Source organism: Cucumis sativus, chromosome 4 (genome assembly GCF_000004075.3).
Source record: "Cucumis sativus cultivar 9930 chromosome 4, Cucumber_9930_V3, whole genome shotgun sequence".
NCBI classification, from domain to species: domain Eukaryota; kingdom Viridiplantae; phylum Streptophyta; class Magnoliopsida; order Cucurbitales; family Cucurbitaceae; genus Cucumis; species Cucumis sativus.
Genome location: NC_026658.2, coordinates 5,573,938 through 5,596,312, shown reverse-complemented (window position 1 = coordinate 5,596,312; position 22,375 = coordinate 5,573,938). Strand labels below are relative to the sequence as shown.

Genomic DNA, 22,375 nt, shown 5'->3' with positions numbered 1-22,375 from the left:
AAATTATCGTTTTCTTTCAATATTTTTATATAAATATAAACATAGTTCAAAGTATACTAATATTTGTTATATAATTTGAATCTTCTTGTACAGAATGAGAACAATCTATTGCTTATTTATTTATATGTAAGAAGTCCATATACTTGATAATTATTTTACTTTTAGATATCAAAATTTTAGTTTATAAATGTTATTCAATCGATAGGGGTTGGCTTTCTTGGTGAATGTATCTCATCAAAATTTAGTTTATAGACGCTATTCAATTAATGTGTAATACAATTTCAAAATTTTGTACAATTCAAACTTAAAACACTTGGTTGCTAATGCATCCGATTAGTTGAATTATGTTCGATGCATCCGATTAGTTGAATTATGTTCGCTTTAGTCGATATTACTATACGGCAGTTATCAAATAATTTATGAGCATTTCCATCAATCACGGTTAAATATATTTTTGAGCTATGTATTAAACAAAATATTATTAGATTTAGTTGATTGGATATTGGTAGATGTTGTCATTCAGTTTACAGCTTGTGAATTTGTCACAAGACAAAGTAGAGCTGTAGCATAGGAACCGGAGATTTGAGCGACTAAAAGGGTAAAGAGCAAGAGAAAAAAAAAGTTTCAATTGTCAACTCCAATCCTTCTCCGACGAAATCATGAACACAATTTCACGCTCGCCATTGCCGGAAAACTTCCTCGCACTACCCATTAAGTCCACCAAAATCCCTTCCCCACGTATTCAATTCACAAGTCCACAAAACCCTTTCAATTCTAGACCCCCAGTTCCCCGTTTCTCCATCGATTCATCCAAATCCCCAACTCCAGTGATCCCCGTCGAGCCACCGCCGTTGGTCGTCGTCGGCTCGGCCAATGCTGACATTTACGTGGAGATCGACCGGCTACCGGAGGAGGGAGAGACTATCTCCGCTAAAAGTGGCCAGACTCTGGCTGGCGGCAAGGGGGCCAATCAGGCCTGCTGCGGTGGCAAGCTCGAGTACCCAACTTACTTTGTGGGTCAGGTTGGCAAGGATGCTCATGGGAAGCTGATCACGGCGGCGCTTGAGGATGGTGGCGTCCGGCTTGATCATTTGGCTACTGTGGCGGCAGCGCCGACGGGGCACGCGGTAGTGATGTTACAGTCTGGCGGGCAGAATTCTATCATCATTGTTGGTGGTGCTAATATGAATTGTTGGCCTGATGCGTTATCTGATAGTGATTTGGAGGTTATAAGAAATGCTGGGATCGTTTTGCTACAGAGGGAGATTCCTGATTCAGTCAATATCCAAGTTGCAAAGGTCAGCGATTTGATTGAATATTGATTTTCTTTCTGCATTAACTTGTTAGTTCTACAGTTACATTACTCTTATGATTGATTAATTATTTGGACTGATTCTGCACTACTCCAATGGCTGAATTGTTGTGCTATAGAAAAGCAGTTAGTTTTGAAGTTAAGTACGATGGCATTTGTTAGAATTTGATTTTTATTTTTCTGGTAATAGAAAGCTTAAGACCTTCTGTGATGGATGCCTATTTTCTTTAAAACAATTTCGAAGTATTTACAGAAGTGGGTTTACAGTACCCTGGCTTTATGGAACATCCTTTTTTGTGCAGTTTTATAAAAGGTTTGGGAAGAAAGGAATGCTATAATTTTCAAGGGTAGTACTAGATCATACAAGGAAATCCTTGATTCATCCATTTTTATGATCTATTTTGTTGTAAAGAATTCCAATCCCTGAAAGATCACAATTTAAATTTTCTTGGTGCCAACTGTACATCTTTTGTATTCCTGTGATATGGGCCTTTGGTATCCTTTTGGATTATTTCATTCATCAATGAAATTGTTTCTTATCAAAAAACTAAAATGAAAAATAAAAGGTCAAAGATACATGAGTGTTGAACTTATCTGAAGCATCTTGGAGGCCTTTTATTTAGAGCTGTTAAGTTCAATTTCAGCAATAGAAAAGTAGCTCAACAAAGTTTTTTGATCTGTAAATAATTTATCTTGTCGTTCAGAATTCTCACACTCAACTACTTTTTTGACGAAATTGGGATGAGAAAAAATTGGTCCCCCTGTGCATCATTTTGACCTCCTTGCTCCTGATCCCTCCATTAGACAAAATTTTCCCCTTTTTTTTGCATGCCCAATTATTTTTGTTTGTTCTAGGATCAAAATTCGATAGTTTTAGTTGGAGCTATTCCAAACTTCTTAGTCTTTTGTTTAAGATATTGTTTCATATTATCTGACTAGCCATAATGGCTCGACCTTTTGGATTGTTCCATTGGTCGATGAATTGTTTTCTTTTTCAAAAAAGAAAAATAAATTATCTGACTAGCCATAATGGTTGCAGGCTGCCAGGAGTGCTGGGGTTCCAGTTATTTTGGATGCTGGTGGAGTTGACGCTCCTATCCCACAAGAACTGCTTGACCATGTTGATATTTTTAGTCCAAATGAAAGTGAGCTAAGTCGCCTAACAGGATGCCCAACTGAAAGCTTCGAACAAATTGGACAAGCTGTAGAAAAATGCTATAAAATGGTTAGTCACCCATACACTGAAGAAAGTTTTCCTTGATTTCATATTTCTTAAAAATTTGAATTTGTTATTCTAGTCTTAACAAATCGCTGATAACTTGTAAAATCAAGGATTTGCTGGCTTGGCTGTTGTTCATCAAAGATCATGATCAGATCCCGAGTGTTTTTTCCATCTCTCTTGACTTTGCTAAATGCTCAATTTCAGGGTGTCAAGCAAGTTCTTGTAAAACTCGGGGACAAAGGATCTGCTTTTTTTACCCAAGGGGAAAAACCAATCAGACAATCCATCATATCAGCTGCGGAGGTACTTGATACTACTGGAGCTGGTGATACTTTTACCGCATCTTTTGCTGTGGCACTCGTTGAAGGAAAGTCAAAGGAGGAATGCCTGAAATTTGCGGGTACGTCTTCTATAACATTGTCTATCTGATAACATCATCACCATAGGGTGGGGAGAAAGAATCCATTTCTTACATGATAAAACTCTTGATCCAATAAAATTAAAATTAGACCATATCGGCAAATGACAAGCAGTGGGCTGTTTATCTGCTTAGGACCGTGCTCTATATTGGTTGATGTTTGTTCTTACTTTGAACAGCTGCTGCGGCCTCACTTTGTGTTCAAGTGAAGGGAGCCATTCCCAGCATGCCTGATAGGGAATCAGTGCGGAATCTCCTTCAGTCTGTTTGAGGGTACATATTTAATTTTTAATGGACATGCTAACTTTCTTGATGTGAATAAACAATCTACAGAGCTGCCCTTTTCAACTTTTAAGTTATTTGATAAGAGTATTCTTAGCCAGACCAATTGGTCCGTCAGCTTTCTTTAGTTCTTTTTTCTTTTGGGGGGCTTTGTTCATATTATTTTTGAAGAAACACACAAAATGTAAGACCTAACACAAATAAAAAGATTCTTATTGTGCACTTTCACCAACATTCATCAGCCACATATCCTAACCTATTGGAAGACTAAGAATGCATTGTTATAATGACATTTCAAATGTTTTTGATATAAAGAGAAGATTTAAAACACTTTTTTTCATGTTTATACGCCCGTCTTAAGGGTATTAAGTTATTTATGAAATTGCTTGGAGACTGCACGAGTGTGTGATAGTTTTGGTCATTAAGTTGATAAATGTGGGGTAGGGGTAGGGGTTTGAAAGGGTGCTCCTCTTTCGTACCTATGGTTTCTGCTGCTCATAGATTTGGTCCCTATCCTTTTTGAGGGGTCAATTGTCGGGTTGCTACTCCTCTATCTTAAGGGTACTTGCTGGTACTATTGAAGGTTTTTTTGGTTTTTTTTTTAGAAAAAAACATACACACAAAAGAAAAAGAGGAAAAAAATACAACCACAGTCTATTGCTTTCTCCTTCAGTAAAAGTTCCTAAAAACAAACTAGAGATTAGAAATTCGATGTTTCTTCCATTCCACATATTGTCATGTATATATTAGAAGAAAATCTCAACTGTGAACTCTGTAACTTAAATATGAAAAAGAAAACACTAAACTCTGTTTTAACTACATGTCTAAGATTAACAAAAGTAATCTGATTTAATTACATGTCTAATATTAACAAAAATAATCCGAGAAAAACAAAAAAACACTCCCTTTATACCCTAACACTAAAAAGAATAAAAAGTTGGAAAAAAGACAACTTTTACCCTTCAATTGAAGCTATAATCTTTAAATCATTACATCATCTCATAAATTTTAAATATAAAATATGGAAGAAAAAAAGTAACCACAAAACCAAAAGATCTTACAGGTTGCAACTTATTAGGAGATTATACCTTACTGTAATTTGTTTAGATATGCAAACAATAAAATATTTTATTATTTTTCTTCATAAGCCAAACAAAGGGTGGAGCTTACCACTCCTTCTCTACAATTCCCTTTGCCAAACACAACATTAAAGTGTAACCAAAATTATATTGTCAAATTAAAATATAAACGTCTAATTTAAAGTTAAAATGATGAGGTTAAAACTACTTTATATTGGTTGATTTTGTGCTCATAATTACATCGTAGTTATCATCTATTGTTTCACATCTGAATTTCTTTTCCAACTATGTATTTTTATTTAATATCTTACACCAATTTGACGCCTCAGTTGAGAGAGAGCTTTGAGCTTTGAGGACCATAAAATCTATAGTGTGTGTGTGGCAAAGCTTAGAGAAAAAGAGAGGAGAAGAGGACCACAAAATCATGACAAACCTCAAAGAGTAAAAAAGAGGGAAAAAAATTCTTTTAGAACCCTAGAAAATGATGGAATTCCTTGTTTATTAAAAGTTAACTCATTAAGCCACTTGGACGTAGTTGTCATCGTGATATTGGAATGAGTCGAATGATCCTTCTCTTTAAAAGTTGGAGGTCCAATTCTCTACCTCTCAATTACTGTACTAAAACAAAATATTTACTTGTGTATTGTAACTGACGTTCTAATAGCTTCCACTAATAATTATTTTCTACTTTTATATTATTAGTATGGATTATATATCAATTAAAGTGAGCTTAGTACATCGATAGTTGACATAATCCCTTACAGGGGTCAAAGTTTTATATACCGTTTTTGGATATAGTGTCTATGACATACATCTTTCAATAATTTTCTCTAGAGAGAGGTAAAAAGAGTCGTGAAATAGATGAATTATAGTGTACAGTAGATATGGTTATGAATGGTTATGAATGCATGAAAATGAAAGAATGCAGTGTTGGACAATTTGGGGCACCGCAACTTAAAAAGCGCCAACAACCACTGGGTTGAGGTACATAAGAGTAGCTGTGTGGCTCTCCTATAACCCTTTAAACCTTCACATTCTTTCCCTTTGATGCAAGGCATTTCCTCCATCATCTATCCATGTCCTTTCTTACACGTTGTTCATCATCTCATTTATCTTTCACCAACCCCAACTCTTCATTCATTAATAACACCGTAACTACCTCTTGTAAATGTCTAAGTTTCATTTGAGATGTGGATCCACATCATTCCATAAAATAAATGATATTAACCAAAACATTTTTCTTTCCTTAACTCTTCTCTCATTCTTATCTGATTCAACTCACTTTTTTCACATGTCTCTTACTTTTCTTTTCTTGTTTTTTTTTTAGTTTAATTTTATAGTTTTTGTTACGAGGCAATAGTTATTGTAGGGTTGAAACTTAACTTACTATTTGACTCATATATATATACACTTAATTAGATGGTTTTTGTTTCATTAAACTTTATTAGCATATGGATTTCATTAATTTTGAAAAACCACATAAATACAACACTTTTATGAAGGTGTGGGTGAAACCTCTCCACATCATACAGGAAATTAGTGGGATGGGTGATGAACCTAATAATAATGTATTGACTGAAATTTCAAATGGTCCATTATTTCAAGATAGTTTTATGTTTAGGTAACTTACACTTTAATTATTTTTTAAAAATAATTAAACTATTTATTCATTAAAATTTAAAGAATGTATATATATATTTTTTAATTTCCAGTAAATTAAACTTCTAAAAACAAACAGTAGATGTAAATTATAATAGTAAACAAAATTAAAATTTTATAAAGAATGGTGCGTGTAAAATGAATCTAAAAATAAAAGGCAACTAGCCTTTATGCTTTTCCTAAAGTTGAGGCTTCTTAAGATTATGGCTTAGAAGTCACAACCCATCAATTTTATGTAAGCTTGTTTTTCTTTTATTTTCTTTATTTTCCATCTATAATATAAAATTAAAAAATTAAAAAAAAAGAAGCAAAAATAGAGAAATAATGTATAATATATAATTAAGTCGTTATCCAAAAGAAATAAATAAATAAAAATGAGAGAGGCAAAATCTCTCTTCCTATCTACTGATCTCATATATAGTCAAATAGGGAATATAACCCCAGAATCAGATTCTTGTTAAAGAAAGTCTCACTTTTCTTTAATTAATACAAATATTACAAAATATTCACAAAATATACCAAAATATGAAAGTCTATTTTTAAAGATTTTTTCTTTTTTTTTGAAATATAAAGGAACTGAATCAGTAGGGTTGATCCCATCACCCCAATAAGTGGAATGCTTTAAACAAAAACATTGGGAGCTTCAGAACCACTTGAAAAACATGGTCTTAATTTATCCCCAAAATAATATCGCATGCTATGAAATAATTTCTTTCTTTCTTTCTTTCTTTTTCTTTACCAGAAAGGTACTTTACATTTTTATATTTATATATAATTTTCCCATTAAATTCTTTTGTTTATATTACTTTCCAGGAAAGAAAATTCCCAAATCATCAGAAGGCAAACCTAATTAAATAAAAGAATGGTTTGTATAAGGAATCAGAAAAAGGTTTGAAAATGATAATTTGGGATAATAGGATCCAATATTTATGCACTTTCACTTTTCTATTCTAATTTACTCTCTCTCTTTCAATTAATAAATATTTTTTTTAATGAAAATAAAATAAAATAAAGAAAATTTCTTATGGATGACATATTCTCTCAATTCAAAATTTAAAAATAATTTTCTTTATCTTTTTCTTTTTGGTTAAGAAATTATAAATTATTGTTTTTATGCATCAAATAATATAATGTTATCTTTTAGGAAATATTCTATATAATGTTTGGGTCCATTAGGCAACTTTAACAAATGGAATGATGATTTAAGGGTTTGACTAAATGTATGGTTGAGATTTGGGATACATTATTGTTATCATCTAATTCACTCTTCAATATTAATATTTTATTTGGCAACATATATCATTCTCCAATCATACACTATTATTTCATTCTTAATATTTAAATTATAAACATTTCTCCTTCGCTATCATAAATTAAATTTTACTTTTGGTCCTACAAAATGCATTTGTCAATATAACACCATTTAATTTTGGTCATATCGGTTTCAATTTTACTTTAAGTCTTGCAATTTATTACAAAAACATTATCTATTACCAAATTTTGTTATAATTACGATTTTCAAAACTGAGAATTAAATCATTTATGCAAATTGCCACCAAATTCCTCTTCAATTTTATCCTTTGATTTTAATTATAGTTTGTACTAGAAATATTAATGAAGATTGGGTACGGACGATATTTCTAAAATAAATGATTAAGAAGGAGAGGATTAAGCTAAAATTAAAAGTTTATTTTAGGAACCACACACCCCCATAATAAATTTAGCGAATAGGTGTCATGCTCCGCCCTAAGATCACTTTCACTCGACCATGTGGGACGTGACCGTCTACACACTCAATGACTATCTCCTTGTAGGATAACAGGACGAAAGCTTAGAAAGCGGAATTACTACAACAACAAATTTTAATGCAAAGCTTGATCAACTTTAAACTTAAACTTTCACAACCTAAGATAACAAACAACTTCTCTTTATTAACTTAACAAATTACGTTCTAAATACAATACAAAACAAGTTTTCTTAGATACAAACTATAAATTAAGGCTTTCAATGTCGTGCATAGCTTCACCCTTAAAACACTTGACTAATGTCTCAACACATAGCAGCTTGTCTTATACCTTTATTAACTTGACCTCCATGCCTGGATAATCTAAGGAAAGAAAACTTGAACTATAAGTCAAATACTTAGTGTGTGAGAATAAGTTTTCTCTCAACTTTTCATTTAAATAAACATAAATCACAAATCACACATTAGCTTCCACATATTCTTTTTCGTCTAGAACATGAACCATGTCCATGCATAGACATGAGATTCATTTCACTAGCATCCCTTGGAGCATTGCAGATTCATTTCTCGTTGTTTAGGTTGTTTGACTCAAACACAATTTGATCAACTTCTCGACGCTATGTGGTCCTTACGTTACCATGATTGCCTTTACTCATTATTTGCACATATTAACTAATTTATTGATAGGAATAAGACTAATGATTTACTGGCATACAAATATCACAACCATCACATAGAAACTTTAGTTTTCTTTTTAAATAACAACATCAACAATACAATACGTGTTAAACATAAATACAACACAAGACTTAGAAATAATGCTTTCAAAACACTTCTTTCCTTTAGAAAATCAATCAAAAAATAAAATCTTTATTTCAATCTTATGGAAAAGCTTTGAGATCCAAAATAATCTTTTCCAATGAGTTGTTATCTTCTCTCCATTATTCACAAGGGCGCCTTTCATAGTGATATCATCCCTATCAAGAAGGTGGAAAGTCTTGGCTCTTACCTTGGTCTGCCTTCCCTCTTCTCCAAAAACAAAATGCAAAGATTTCATATTCATAATTGAGAGAATTTGGAAGGCAATGCAAGGATGGAAAACTTCTTTCTTCTCTATGGCAGGGAAAGAAGTCCTAATATAGAGTGTTGGCTAAGCAATCCGTGTGTATGAAATGAGTTTTCAAATTACCCAACGAACTCTGCTCTAAAGTCAAAAGAAATTTAAGCCAAAAGAGGAAAATACATTGGATCAATTGGTTAGACTTATGTAAGCCAAAAGCTTTGGGTGGAATGATGAATTTTAAGGTCCTTAAATGTTTTAATTGTGCTCTTGTGGAAAAGCAAGCTTGGAGGATTATGTGTAACCCAAACTCTTGGGTGGTAGTGCTTTTAAAAAGTATTTACTTTAAAATTTGTAATATCCTTCAAGCAAAGGAAGGGAAGAACGACTCTTTTTTTTTTATTTTTTTTATGGAAAAGCTTGCGTTGGGGTTGCTCCTTTACAAAGGAGGGCCTTCCATTTGAGGTTGCAAATGACAAATCGAGTAAGATGTTCTCATATTCATGGATTCCTAAAGTGTCAACTTTTAAAACTAATATGCATAAATGACCATTTCAATTCTCAGCTTGTGGCTGATTTCATCCATCAAAATGGAAGTTGGAATCTTGATCTACTTAAAAAAAGGTTGTGACGAATGAAGATTTTGAAATTATTAGAAAAATATTTGTGCACAGATACTCCCAAAAGACAAAATAATCAGGCATTTTGAAAAATATCGTGTGGGACAATGTTTGGAAGTTAAAAGTCCTCTAAAAAATTAGGATGTTCGCATGGAGAGCTCTAAAAAACATCTTACCCACTTATATGGGTTTATGAGAAAAACGAATCAATGTGCCCTTTTGCACTATTTGTTCTCAGGATTTTGAAATCACTGATCATGTATTTTTTTTTTTTTGCTGTAGGTCTAAATCAATCTAAAAGAAGATTTCAAGCTCTTACTTGACAAAAAGTAATTTCATTGATTGCTTCATCGATCATTGGAGAGCGTTGAATGATTCTCTGTCTCTTAAGTCTTTAAGCTTAATCGCGATAAGTTGCTGTTCCGAAACAATTTTTTAAGGACAAATAAGTTAGCTCCACTCAATTAAAATGCATTTGAATTTGTTCATTATACGAACAAAGGTTTGAAATCCTTTGCTCTATAAAAGAAGGGCCACTCTGTCAGTTGTTGCATTCCATTGTTCTGGGAACAAAGGCTGGCATCCTCCTCCACAAAATTTTGCGACTATAATGTTGATGCAGCTTGGTTATCCACCCCTCACACAAGTATTGGAGTGATAACAGGAAATTCAAATGAAAATATTTCTACTACCACTGCCATGTGTTATGAGATCGACTTTACCCCTCCAATAGCTAAAATGCTGACAAGGTATAAAATTAGTTGATTCTATTTACTGATAGCAAATAATCATTGAATTAGACTGCCTACAAGTTGTTCACATTTTCAACTAAAAAAAACATGATGATAAATGAGATGGTGAAACCGCTTGACAAAGTAAACTATCTATAAGAGAACTTTAATTGCCTAACAATGTTGATTTATTTGCAAAATGTGAGGTAATAAATTTGTTTTTTTTTAAAAAAGAACGTTTAGTATAGAAAATGGGATAAGATTATGAACCATTTTTAAAATAGTAAAATAAATCAAAATATTTAAAATTGTAGTAAAATTTTTGAATTCTATCCAATAGTGTATATTCATAAAAGCGTAGCTATAAAGTCTTTATTATTTATGGAATGGGAAATTTTGTTATAACAATATTTAGTGAAAGCTTTTTCAATTCTATTAAACTTAAATTAAATGAAATTAAAATAACGTAGAATTGGTATAAAAATTAGGCGTTTTTAACGAAAAATTACAATGGAAACCACTACTGGCGTAGAGTCAGTCATCACCGCAACCAAATTTGAAAAATCACAGAGAGTAGAAACAAAGGAAGGAATTTGCGAGTGTGGATAAGGAAGAAACCACGCAACACTCCAATTAAAATTCCCTCTCTCACTATATATTTATATATTCCATTCGCCTTTCAATTTCATTTCTTAATTCCCCTCTCTCTCTCTTCCCCTCCGATCTGCGTCTGTTTTTTGCCGCCCATTTTGCTGGGCTTCTTTTGTTGAGGCGTTTGAAGCTTCTTTTCAGTTTCTGTTCGTTGTCTTGTTTGTGGAAATTTAAGGGTTCAGTGGGTTTTCGATCTGGGGTTTTTTGTTTTTGGTTTGTGGGTTTTTGGGACCAATCTTGGGCTTTTTACTTGTCTCTGGTTTTGTGTTTGGTCAATGTGGGCGAGCCTTTTCTGAAGATTTAACAAGTGAAATAGGAGCGAGGAGGAAGAAGAAGATGCCACAAGATCATCCAAAGAAGGTTCCTTAATGTTTCTTTGTTCTGTGTACTGTTTTGATGGTTTGAAATGATTTCTAGATGATGAAGGAACATGAAACGTTTTCAATCTTGTATTTATCCTGGTGCTGAATGAGCTCATCTGCTTTTGGATTAGGTTTAGTGTAATGGGCTTTTGTTCGATGTTACTACCAGTTCAATCTTCTTCACCGTAGGGTTATATGCTGCTATTGGATGGATTCTATTGATCCTTTCTGAATCAGTTTCTTTGCAGTAGTAGAGTTATCTCCGCAGCGCTTTATATTCTCTCAAATTTTGTTTTTATTACATGATAGAGGGATATTCTTATAGGGTCAAGGATTTAGAAACAAAAATGGATGTGTTTTTTTCCATGGATAGGGACGATTAGAAAGATCTTTGACGATGAAAGTTGGTTTGTTTTTTTTTTTTTTTTTGAGATGGATTCTTGTTGTAATTTCCTTTTGGATATAGGATTTCCTAAGAAATACTGTGTTTGATCTCACTGTTTTAGTAGCATTTTTTATGTCTAACTATTATGTCTGCAGTGGTGATGTATTGGTATAAGTTCCCCTCTACTTTTTATTTTTGGAACATCTTACTCAATATTGGGTTGCATTTGTTCAATTTTGTATGATTGGTTTTGTTCAAAAGTTAAATATTTGGATTACAGTGATTCTTTGTGTTCTATTTCTGATGACGTCAACATAATTCATTTGATCTGTAGGAAGCCAAAGAAGTAAACTTTTTTACTGAATATGGGGATGCTAACAGATATAAGATTCTTGAAGTTGTTGGAAAGGGAAGTTATGGAGTTGTTTGTTCTGCTATTGACATGCAAACTGGGGAGAAAGTTGCAATAAAGAGAATTCATGATATTTTTGATCACGCATCTGATGCTATTCGAATCCTTCGTGAAGTTAAGTTGCTTAGATTGTTGCGGCATCCTGATATTGTTGACATCAAGCGTATTATGTTACCACCTTCTAAAAAGGAATTTAGGGACATTTATGTGGTTTTTGAGCTCATGGAATCTGATCTTCATCAAGTTATTAAAGCAAATGATGACTTGACGCGTGAACATCATCAATTCTTTCTCTATCAAATGTTACGTGCATTGAAATTCATGCATACAGGTACTTCAGCTGTTTCTGTTTTTGTTATAATACATGTGGACCGCATGCTTGTTTTTTATCTGTGGCAACATTGTTCACGTATATATTTCTTTTTCTTTCTTATATTTTTGGTATAAATGGTATTTGGATTTTTTGTTTTGTTTTAAATCGGGTATACCGACCTGGTAAAAATCATGTTTGCAGCGAATGTGTATCATAGAGATCTGAAGCCAAAGAATATATTAGCAAATGCCAATTGCAAGCTTAAAATTTGTGATTTTGGACTTGCAAGAGTTGCTTTCAGTGATACCCCAACTACTGTATTTTGGACAGTATGTTCTCTATTCTACTACTTGTAAATTTTATATTTGTTTTTTGGTGTTTCTAACTGATGATGTTTGCAGGACTATGTTGCTACTAGATGGTACAGAGCTCCGGAGTTGTGTGGATCGTTCTGTTCCAAGGTAGGCAGTAAACTAATTCACATTGGAGGACACTATCTTTGTGATCGATTTTTTATTTTACTAATTTTTGCAATTGCTTGACGTAACTGTGAAATTGTTTATTTTGAATTCTTTCCTGGACATTTAGTTTTGATGGTTATGTTAATTTTCAATATATAGCAAATCAATTTGATAATGCATCGTTACGACCACTTATGTTACCTATGCTGTTCTTGATTCTCTCAATTCTATAAGTAAAATATTTCCCCCCAACCTCCTTTACTCACAAAGAAAGGCCACAAAAAGGGGAGAAAAGGTCAAATTTCCATCTTCTAGTGATTTACTGGCCATGGTTCAGTTGGAATTACTTTTGCTTTCATCATCTATGAATAGTATGTAATATATATAGTGCTTTTTAGGAAACAATAATGCATAGATTATAATAATTCTTGTTCAGGGGGGACTATTGAACTGTCCTGGAAGTTGAAATATCTTTCATTCAGGTAACTGTGTAAGGTTATCTATGTTTTTCTGAAATTTTTGTTCAAAGTTACTTTTTTTTTTTTGGTTATCTAATGTTGGTTATCTTCTGTTTATAGTACACTCCTGCTATAGATATTTGGAGTGTTGGCTGCATATTTGCTGAGGTTTTGATGGGGAAGCCACTATTTCCGGGTAAAAGTGTTGCACATCAGTTGGATTTGATTACTGATCTTCTTGGGACCCCCTCAATGGAAACCATTGCAGGAGTATGTTCCTTGCGTATTCTCTCTCCTCACTTATTTTCCCATCCCCTCTTTGTTTATTGATTGATCTTTGTTCTATCCTCTGCTTTGATTATAGTAGTCATGTTTTATTGGTACTGTTTAGGTTCGGAATGAAAAGGTCAGAAAATATTTGACAGAAATGAAAAAGAAATCTCCAGTGCCATTTTCACAAAGATTTCCCAAGGTGGATCCTACAGCCATCCGCTTATTGGAAAGACTATTAGCATTTAATCCAAAGGATCGACCATCTGCTGTGGAGGTAAAAATTCTCTATTTTGATTGTTGTGGTCAAAGAAATTACTTACCTCGTTTCGCTATAATTCAATTAAACCCCCTTTCTCATATGTGTATGTTGACAGGCTCTGGCTGATCCTTACTTTAAAGGCCTTGCCAAAGTTGAAAGAGAGCCTTCTTGTCAGCCAATCTCAAGATCGGAATTTGAGTTTGAGAGACGGAAATTAACAAAGGATGATGTTAGGGAATTGTTGTACAGAGAAATATTAGAATATCATCCTCAAATTCGTGACGATTATTTGAATGGAACTGAGACTACAAAGCTACACTATCCTAGGTTCATATCAATTTTTCTTTTCAACCTTATGATTTTCAAGTGATTCTTGAGTACTTTTGTGGTGATGTTTTAGTAACTAATACGACAGTCTCCTATCGTTGTCAGTGTTACAGGTCATTTTAAAAGCCAATTCACCTTCCACAAGGAGAACAATGGTAAAAGCGCGCCTGTTTTACCTCTAGAACGGAAACACTTCTCACTGCCACGGTATGAGGTTAAATTTTAAACCAAGCACTTTTTTTCATTCAATTTTTTCTCATGCCTCTTAAATCACTCCCAGGAGCAAGTGTGGAGTTTCTCTTTCCTGCAGGGTGACTTTTCATAATTGTGTCATAGCAAAATAACTATTACTATAGCATATAGTTAGGTTGGGGACGGGTGTAGTGTCATATAAGTTTTTAATCTAAGGTCGTGTTCTCACAGTGTCAACCATTTTATTAACCATTCTTAGGTCCACTGTTTGCACAAATTTGGTTTCACCTGATCATGAACCCGTTCGGCGAAATCCCAAAGTTTGTAATAATAGTATGGGATTACCAGATAGAACATTTGGGAATCCATCAAAGGCTCATCATCCACCTAAAGTGCCTACTGGTATGAACATATTTCTCATGGTTTTCCCCTCAAAGTTTCTCTCTTTTCTTTTCAATGGGCAAATTCTGTCTAGAGTATCTTTTGAGCGAGAATCTTGTAAGCTTGTATAATGCAAGATTTACTTCTTAGCTCTTTCAAGCCCAACTACCACTGTGTTTACTGATATACGGCTCGTTTTGGTTTTGCTGCAAATCTAGGACGAGTTGCTGGATCTATTCTCCCATATGAGCACCGAAACATAAAAGATGTTTATTCAAAGCTAACGTCACAAATTAGAAGTTTGGATTTCTGAATGAGGAATTTTCTTAATTCAATCCCTGATTTTCCGGCATTGTAGTTTGATGATATTCTCGCACAGTTGTTCGCTTGCTCTGAAACTAACCGTTATTACCTGGCATGAGCAGCAGTAGATCCATAGAATGATTCATCCATTGGAGAACCTAAGAGAAGCTATTGCGGCTGAGGCTTAAGTTGGGAGTGGCAGCCATTGCCATTGCCATTGCTGCTCATTGAAGCAACTGAGATAGGCATAACCAACAGTAGTGTATTTCTGGTTGGAATGGAATTGCTGTAGTTGTAGGCTTTATGCCTACTTCCAATGGTCTTTTTGTTAAATTCATTTGCGTCTTATCATGCCATGTAATTATGAATTCTTAATTGTTGTATATACATTTGAAGGAAGATTTGTATATTGTAATATGGGCCAACTATATGTGAATCATAATCAAATCAATAAAGTGGTGATAAGTTGAGACGTTTGAACTTAGCTTATAGGTAATTGGTATTACCTTTTATCTTAAGGGTGAGGCCTTTAATTTTTCACCTATTGTATTGAAAAAAATTAATTAATTTAGTTTTATAAATTAATTTTAAATTAACTATTAGACATCAACACTACTATATTTAGTAAAAAGCAAGATCTTCCAGGACCAAGAATTAGATTCAAAAGCTCATAGATAAAGGTACAACTTGACTAAATAAAAACTGAATTCTAAATCGATTGAAATATCTTTTTCAAGCCTTTATATTTTAAGGAACACACAAATCAGTCTTAGACAGTGAATCATGAAAAAAAGGTAAAGCTATTAAAGTATTTGATATTAGAGTAATAGAATGCTTCTTGTAGTCTACACAGGAATGAACAAATGGATATGACGTCACTTTGATATTGTGTGTCAACAACTTAGAAGTTTGTAGCTAATGAAATTATTCAATAACATTATTGGCTATAATTGAACTTAAAATGCAGTAATTTTGTAAAAAGAACAATAATTATAAAAAAGACTATACCACAAAAGAAAACAAAAAGTTGCAGAAAAGAATCAATTTTTAAAATTTGAGATTATTATTGTTATTATTAATAGCAAGGTATGGTTTTTGTACTAATCAATGAAATAAATCACACTAGTAGAAATGAGTATAAATTAAAGTAAACAATATAATTTAATAATTCAAATTTTAGTGTTGTAATAGAAAATAAAATGGTTAATTTGTTACAAAATCTTTTATAACTGATGACTAATTATCTCAACGAAAAAAATAAAAATTAGAGGGTTATTTATTATTTTAAAAACTAAGTTAAAAAACACATATTTAGAGCAAGACTGAAAAGGCAGGATCAAAGTTGAATGTTTCCAAGTTTATCTAAAAAATACATGTCAATCTTTGAAGTATGGATTGGTATCGGTATTATTACTACACCGAGGAATTCACCAAAGTCACAGAAATGGGGGATTTGAATATCACCAATTAGAATTAGAGGCGGCAGTAGCTGGCTTCAGCTCCACCACTAAACTCCGAAGAAGCTGTAGATTTGTCGCCTACTTACAAGGCGCTTAGGCATCATACGCGGCTCACGGTTGCTTCTCAAACCAAAAGAAAAGTTTCTCTTGGTACGAGAGCCACCTACCTCATAGCTTCCCCGTCCTTTAACTACTGATAAGAAAAAAAATAAGAGAGTCCCCTATGTGGGCTTCTTCTATCCACTCAATTTACTTCCCACTTGTTTGTAATCTATCACTCTTCTAAATCGGTTAATTGTCATGTTAATGACTTTTGTGAAGCTCATTGGGTTCTCTTTTCTTCTTTTACTTCCATACCCATCTTTTATTTCGTGCACATTTTGTGTTTGATGATTTGCCTATGAGAAGCTGAGCGGATTTTTTGAGCTGGGTTTCTGAATTTAGCTTGATATTTGGTGGTTTTAGATTTCTGGGTCTGACTAGGAACGATGTCTGTCATATGCCAGAGTCTTGATTTTGGAAGGCATGTTTTGGATTATGTTGCTTGTGGTTGTTCTTCCAACACTCCATTGGATCCACATACGGTTAGGAGTCATGTCAAACTGTCTACTAAGGGTAGAAAGAGGAGACACCAAGCTCGAACTTTGATTTGTTCCCAACGTAAGGTTGGGCAGTGCAGAGTGTTTTCAACTACGAAACCAGAAACTGTTTTAAATGGCAAGTGAACTTTCTGGCTTTAGCCAGCTCCATTATCTCAATGGTTGATTTGTAAAAGCTTGAGGTAATAGCTTTTGTCTGTTTCTTTTTCTTATTTTGCTAAAACAGACATTAATGGTGGTCCTCAACCATTCTTGGAACTGAGGAAGGAGGAGTCCAGAAGCCCAATCTCGTCGACAAGTATGTTTGAAGTTGTAGCTGATGATCTCCAGAAGCTTAACCAAAATCTTCTGTCTGTAAGTGGTGCCGAACTTCACACTATATTATGTAGATTTGGGGTTTTATTGCTGGCTGAGATTGCCTTCTATGGTTTATTATTATTATTATTATTATTATTATTATTATTATTGAGTATCTAACTCTAGTTTCAACCTTTTGAGTTTAAGATAAGTTTCTGATGTTGGCCTTTATTTCCTAAATTTTGGGCAACTTCCTCTAATTTGAATTTTACTTCTCTGTACCAATGTTTTTATGTAAAATATATCATTTTACTTCTCTGTACCAATCATATGTAAAATATATCGAGGGAGATATTAGTTTTAAATTTTTATCTGCAATTTATTTGGCTGAAATCGACTGATAAATTGGTGCTGATTGATGTCACTCGCAAGAAAAATATATAGGCAAAATTAATTTGCTGAAAATCTAATCACAGAGATTCTCTAACATTTTCTTGTAGCTAGATCAAACAAGGCATGCTTGGTTGAGTTTGGAGACTACTTTTGGAATAAAGTTTAATCAAAGCATAGAATTTGGAGGGCATTCATATGAAAAGGGTTTCGAGGGATTTAAACGATTTCAATAGAAAAAAGTTGTGTTTACAATCAGTACTACAAACATTTGGTAGATGGAAATCAGAAGAAATTGGTATTTCATCAAAGAAAGTTTAAAGAATGAATTTTCTTGGTGTATTACTGGACAGCTAACTTACATCTTCTTGTTTGCGAAGTATTATGTTTTAATAGGACTGTACATGTTTGAATGCTGATTGAAATAACACTAATGTTGTATGCTTTCTTATTTCTTCTTCTTTTTGACTTTCATCAACAAATTGATAATGGATGGGAACTTGTGCGATTTTTTTTTATGAATTCTGTTTCAAGTGTTAGGATAGATGTTGCACGTCAGGGATGGCATTTCACAATTGAATGAGCACTGTTTTAAGAATAGTGTATTAGGAGTGTTTATCTTCTGATATGTTCGGTGGTGGATCCAAAAAGTTTTTATTGAGGGGATTTTATAATTCAGTAAAAATAGTTTTGGAAAAAAATGTAAGGAATGAGGCTTGAACCTAAAACAGTTTTACCATTGGACTAGCCGTTGTTTTTGGTATTATTTCAGTTTTTCACACACACATATATATAAAGAGCATAAAGTTAATGAGTTACATTCAAGATTACTCCATTCAAGACACCTGCCTCAATTGGACTGCCTTCATCGGATGAGTTACAATGTAGTTTTCCCCGTTTGCCAGTTCAGAATTAGTGGTTTTGTAGTTTGGACGGGTTTTATATGTATTTTTGCCGTTATGTTTTACTTTTCAGCCTTGCTTTTGTCTACCGTAGGTAGCTTTTGTAGTTATTTTGTTTGTTACTTTGGTCTTTTCATGACCTTAGTATTGTTCTTGTACTTTGGTCTTTTCTTTGTATTTTGGATATGATGAGGGTGCTATGGGGTGTCAACCTAGTTGAGATGTTCGGGTGCACCTACTGATCCTATCTCTCTATCTCTCCCTCTTTTCTTGGCTTCCCTATTATTCTCATTGTATAGCTCTCTTGTACATTGAGATTATTAATAATAAAGAAGCTTGTCTCCTTTTAAAAAAAAAAACATAAAGTTGATGAGGTTTGAGATTCCTTGGGCCAATACTAAATCCATCGGTGGATATGTTGGTCATGTATAATGTGGAATTCTGTAATACAATCTATCCTCTTTATTAAAAATGGTTTTATTATTTTAACACTTAATTCAAAATTAAGTCAGGCAACTAACAGAAATGCCCTGCAGATGGTTGGTAAGGAGAACCCTGCCTTGGTATCTGCTGCTCAGCGGATATTTGGTGCCGGAGGAAAGAGGATGAGACCAGCTTTAGTATTCCTGGTGTCAAGAGCAACAGCCGGGTTGGTTGGGTTAGAGTGAGTAATTTCTACCAGATATAAACACATTCCTCAAATTCTGAACTTAATGTGGCATTAAAAAAAATTCAGCTCTTAATTTGGTTTGCATTGTCTCCAGGGAACTCACTGTGGAGCATAGGCGTTTGGCGGAGATCATTGAAATGATCCACACTGCAAGCTTGATACATGATGATGTCTTAGACGATAGTGATATGAGGAGAGGTATAGCCCTTTAACGTGTGCAAACTTCAGAGATACTCGTCAATGCTGTCTGTTTAATGCTATGTAATAAGAGTGACCTTGGTATGAGTCGTAAATAATGAAAGTCATTTTTAGCGAATTTAAAATGTTTCCTCATTGTTACTGGAAATGGGCATTTGAGGGCCATTTTCTCTTTGGTTTGGAGTTCAGTTCACTCCATTTGTTTTCTTCTTCTTCATCCCTGTTGAGGCTGTGATCTTGTAAGGATTCCAATTCTAAGAAAACAACGTGGAACCATATTTCTATATCATAATTTCCTTCATATATAAAAAATCCTCCCAACACTCTCCTTGGTTAATTACAAACCTCTACTTACTTTCTAATTAATATTCCCACTCCTAAGTCCTCTCCTAACAGTCTCACTGATCCATCATGGAACTCTGGAGAAAAGACTGCCTGCATTCCTCATTGTTTTGTTCACCCAAATGAAGGCGTATCAATCTTAAGCTCTTGGAAGATATGCTACCCATTCGAATGTTTAAATGATGATGATAATATGGTTGGTTCATCACTTGTTTGCCATGCCAATACTGACTACAGTAATTTGGTAGTTGCGTGGAAGCAATTAGTTTAATTTTTACCAAATGCATATATCATTTTCTGGCTTCAATACCTTTTCAGGATACAATTTTGTTAGGATAGAAGGGCTTGTTACTGAAATGTAGAGAATAGCATCAAGTGATAGAATAAGTTCAATAATTTGGTGTAAAGTTTGAGATTGTCTGAAAGGATGAGACTTCCAAGTTTATCCGTCTTGCATGTTCTCATACATTTGCAATATGTCGCTTTATTTACCACTTCCCCTTGCCTCCTACAGCTTCCATTAGCTCAGCTACATAGATATTTTCCTGATGGTTAAAGCTGTTTATTCCAGGGAAGGAAACATTGCATCAATTATACGGTACCAGAGTGGCGGTGCTGGCTGGAGATTTCATGTTTGCACAGTCTTCATGGTGTCTTGCAAATCTTGAAAACCTCGAAGTCATTAAACTTATTAGTCAGGTAAATTTGGTTCCCATTTACTTAGTAGGTCTGTAATATCCCGCGGATGTGTATGTATACCTATTAATTGAATTCAGCAATCTCTCTTGACCATGTATGAAGCATCAGAATAACTGGATCTTGATTTGCAACCTCTAGCTTATATAAGTTTCAATTAGTTCTATTACAGGTCATTAAAGATTTTGCAAGTGGTGAAATAAAGCAGGCATCAAGCCTGTTTGATTGTGAAGTTGAACTGGAAGAATATTTGATCAAAAGCTATTATAAAACAGCTTCCTTGATTGCTGCTAGTACGAAAGGTGCTTCAATCTTTAGTGGGGTTGATCGTGATACGACTGAGAAGATGTATGAGTATGGAAAGAATCTCGGTCTCTCATTCCAAATTGTTGATGATATATTGGACTTTACACAATCAACAAAGCAGCTTGGGAAGCCAGCTGGCACTGATCTGGCAAAAGGAAATCTTACAGCCCCAGTTATATTTGCTCTGGAGAGAGAACCGAAATTGAAAGACATTATCGAATCAGAATTCAGTGAGGCAGGGTCTCTCGAAGAAGCCATCCACTTAGTCAAGAGCAGTGGTGGCATTGAAAGAGCAATGGAATTAGCTAGACAAAAGGCTGATCTTGCTATCCAAAACCTTCAATGCCTACCACCAAGTGCCTTTCGGTTCGCGCTCGAGGATATGGTAACATTTAATCTAGAACGAATCGATTAGTTTAGTTTAAGAAAAGTATAGTTGGAACTTGAACAAAGGATACAGTCTGCAGAATCCCTCGGAAATCACAAAAAGAGACTATACCTTTTGCCATCGACAAGCTCTGGTATGTTACTGGTTCGTTGGGTTGTATATTGGTTGAACGTGTTGAGCTGAAAATAACTGCTCATAGTATTATATTGAATTGTAGATTTGATGCAAGTTGTCTGACATGGAATGTCTATTTCTCATAGCCTCTGTATACTAAATTCTAATAAAATCTATACATTTTATTAACTTTCATCTATCTTCTCCTATTTACAGATTGAATTCTATCTATATGACAACTAACTTCAATTACGTTTTAACTTTGGGATTCTTCTTCTGAATTTCCTAATTTCTATGGTTCTTTTACTCCATAAATTTGAGATTTTGGACGTTTCCTGCGTATTGAAGTCAATTTTACAGAAATGGATGACAATAAGGTAGGAATTCATAACTTTCTTATTATTCATAATCCAATTCTCAATTTAGGGGATCTATGGTGATTGATACAAACATATTACTTTATCTGGCTTCTTCTCTGTCGCACATTAGACTGACTGATTCAGAGAGCTAGTGAGAGTGAGACTAATTGAGAGATATTACTTTATCTGGCTTCTTCTCTGTCGCACATTAGACTGACTGATTCAGAGAGCTAGTGAGAGTGAGACTAATTGAGAGCAAGAGTGGTGAGGCCGAAATTGAAAGAGCGAGAGTAGTTACGTGTGAGTGAGAAAAAGAGGTGAGATGAGTGAGACTGTAGAGAGAGCAAGTTTGAGAATCCTATTTGTGAGAGTATTTTGGTAATTTGCTCTAAAATTTTACCTAACAGAAGTCATCCATCTAGCAGGCTCTAATTTTTTTTCTTTTGTATATAAGGATATATATATATATATATATATATACGAAAAATAAATAATAATTATAATGCATCAATGGATTTCTGATAGATGATTACAGTCAATAAGTAGATAATACACTCAAACAGACTTTAAAATGTTGGTGTATAATTAAAGATAATTATAATTGATAGCAATTTTAAGAATTATAATAAAGTATATAACGATATTTGAATAATAATTAAGTATATAGCAACATTTAAAAGAAAATTGTAAATATAGTAAAATCTATTGATATTGTCGAGAAGTTAGTAAAATTTTTAAAACGTTCCTATG

The 22,375-nt window shown here is 33.7% G+C and overlaps 3 protein-coding genes across 5 annotated transcripts; all 3 read left to right on the top strand.

Moving 5' to 3' along the window:
* Nucleotides 1–518: 518 nt before the first annotated feature.
* Nucleotides 519–3,468, top strand: LOC101213654 (ribokinase). The gene is made up of 4 exons (XM_004137196.3): nt 519–1,298; nt 2,352–2,537; nt 2,739–2,934; nt 3,132–3,468. The coding sequence occupies exons 1-4, from the start codon at nt 660–662 to the stop codon at nt 3,221–3,223; spliced, it is 1,113 nt and encodes a 370-aa protein (XP_004137244.1). The 5' UTR covers nt 519–659; the 3' UTR covers nt 3,224–3,468.
* A 7,191-nt stretch (nt 3,469–10,659) lies between these two features.
* LOC101213897 (mitogen-activated protein kinase 19) lies at nt 10,660–15,388 on the top strand. Of its 3 annotated transcripts, none has more exons than XM_031884369.1 (10): nt 10,661–11,138; nt 11,860–12,268; nt 12,452–12,579; nt 12,652–12,711; nt 13,290–13,439; nt 13,561–13,716; nt 13,817–14,028; nt 14,134–14,235; nt 14,480–14,622; nt 15,027–15,388. In XM_031884369.1, exons 1-10 carry the CDS (start codon nt 11,115–11,117, stop codon nt 15,038–15,040), a joined length of 1,398 nt encoding a protein of 465 aa, XP_031740229.1. In that variant the 5' UTR covers nt 10,661–11,114; the 3' UTR covers nt 15,041–15,388. The 3 variants fall into 3 exon arrangements, with proteins under 3 accessions (XP_031740230.1, XP_031740229.1, XP_004137245.3); XM_004137197.3 differs by having other exon boundaries at nt 10,664–11,138; nt 14,820–15,388; XM_031884370.1 differs by lacking the exon at nt 14,480–14,622 and having other exon boundaries at nt 10,660–11,138.
* Nucleotides 15,389–16,401: 1,013 nt separating this feature from the next.
* LOC101214140 (solanesyl diphosphate synthase 1, chloroplastic) lies at nt 16,402–21,465 on the top strand. The gene is made up of 6 exons (XM_011654979.2): nt 16,402–17,081; nt 17,190–17,317; nt 19,089–19,216; nt 19,317–19,420; nt 20,334–20,461; nt 20,631–21,465. Exons 1-6 carry the CDS (start codon nt 16,853–16,855, stop codon nt 21,177–21,179), a joined length of 1,266 nt encoding a protein of 421 aa, XP_011653281.2. The 5' UTR covers nt 16,402–16,852; the 3' UTR covers nt 21,180–21,465.
* Nucleotides 21,466–22,375: the final 910 nt, after the last annotated feature.

Excerpts from the sequence above, each read along its gene's own strand:
- LOC101213654 (XM_004137196.3), top strand. The coding sequence starts at position 660 with ATGAACACAATTTCACGCTCGCCATTGCCGGAAAACTTCCTCGCACTA. Across the intron at positions 1,299-2,351 it reads TCAATATCCAAGTTGCAAAG|GCTGCCAGGAGTGCTGGGGT; the intron begins GTCAGCGATTTG and ends TAATGGTTGCAG. Across the intron at positions 2,538-2,738 it reads TAGAAAAATGCTATAAAATG|GGTGTCAAGCAAGTTCTTGT; the intron begins GTTAGTCACCCA and ends GCTCAATTTCAG.
- LOC101213897 (XM_004137197.3), top strand. The coding sequence starts at position 11,115 with ATGCCACAAGATCATCCAAAGAAG. Across the intron at positions 14,236-14,479 it reads AAACACTTCTCACTGCCACG|GTCCACTGTTTGCACAAATT; the intron begins GTATGAGGTTAA and ends AACCATTCTTAG. Across the intron at positions 14,623-14,819 it reads TCCACCTAAAGTGCCTACTG|GACGAGTTGCTGGATCTATT; the intron begins GTATGAACATAT and ends CTGCAAATCTAG.
- LOC101214140 (XM_011654979.2), top strand. The coding sequence starts at position 16,853 with ATGTCTGTCATATGCCAGAGTCTTGATTTTGGAAGGCATGTTTTGGAT. Across the intron at positions 17,318-19,088 it reads TTAACCAAAATCTTCTGTCT|ATGGTTGGTAAGGAGAACCC; the intron begins GTAAGTGGTGCC and ends AATGCCCTGCAG. Across the intron at positions 20,462-20,630 it reads TCATTAAACTTATTAGTCAG|GTCATTAAAGATTTTGCAAG; the intron begins GTAAATTTGGTT and ends GTTCTATTACAG.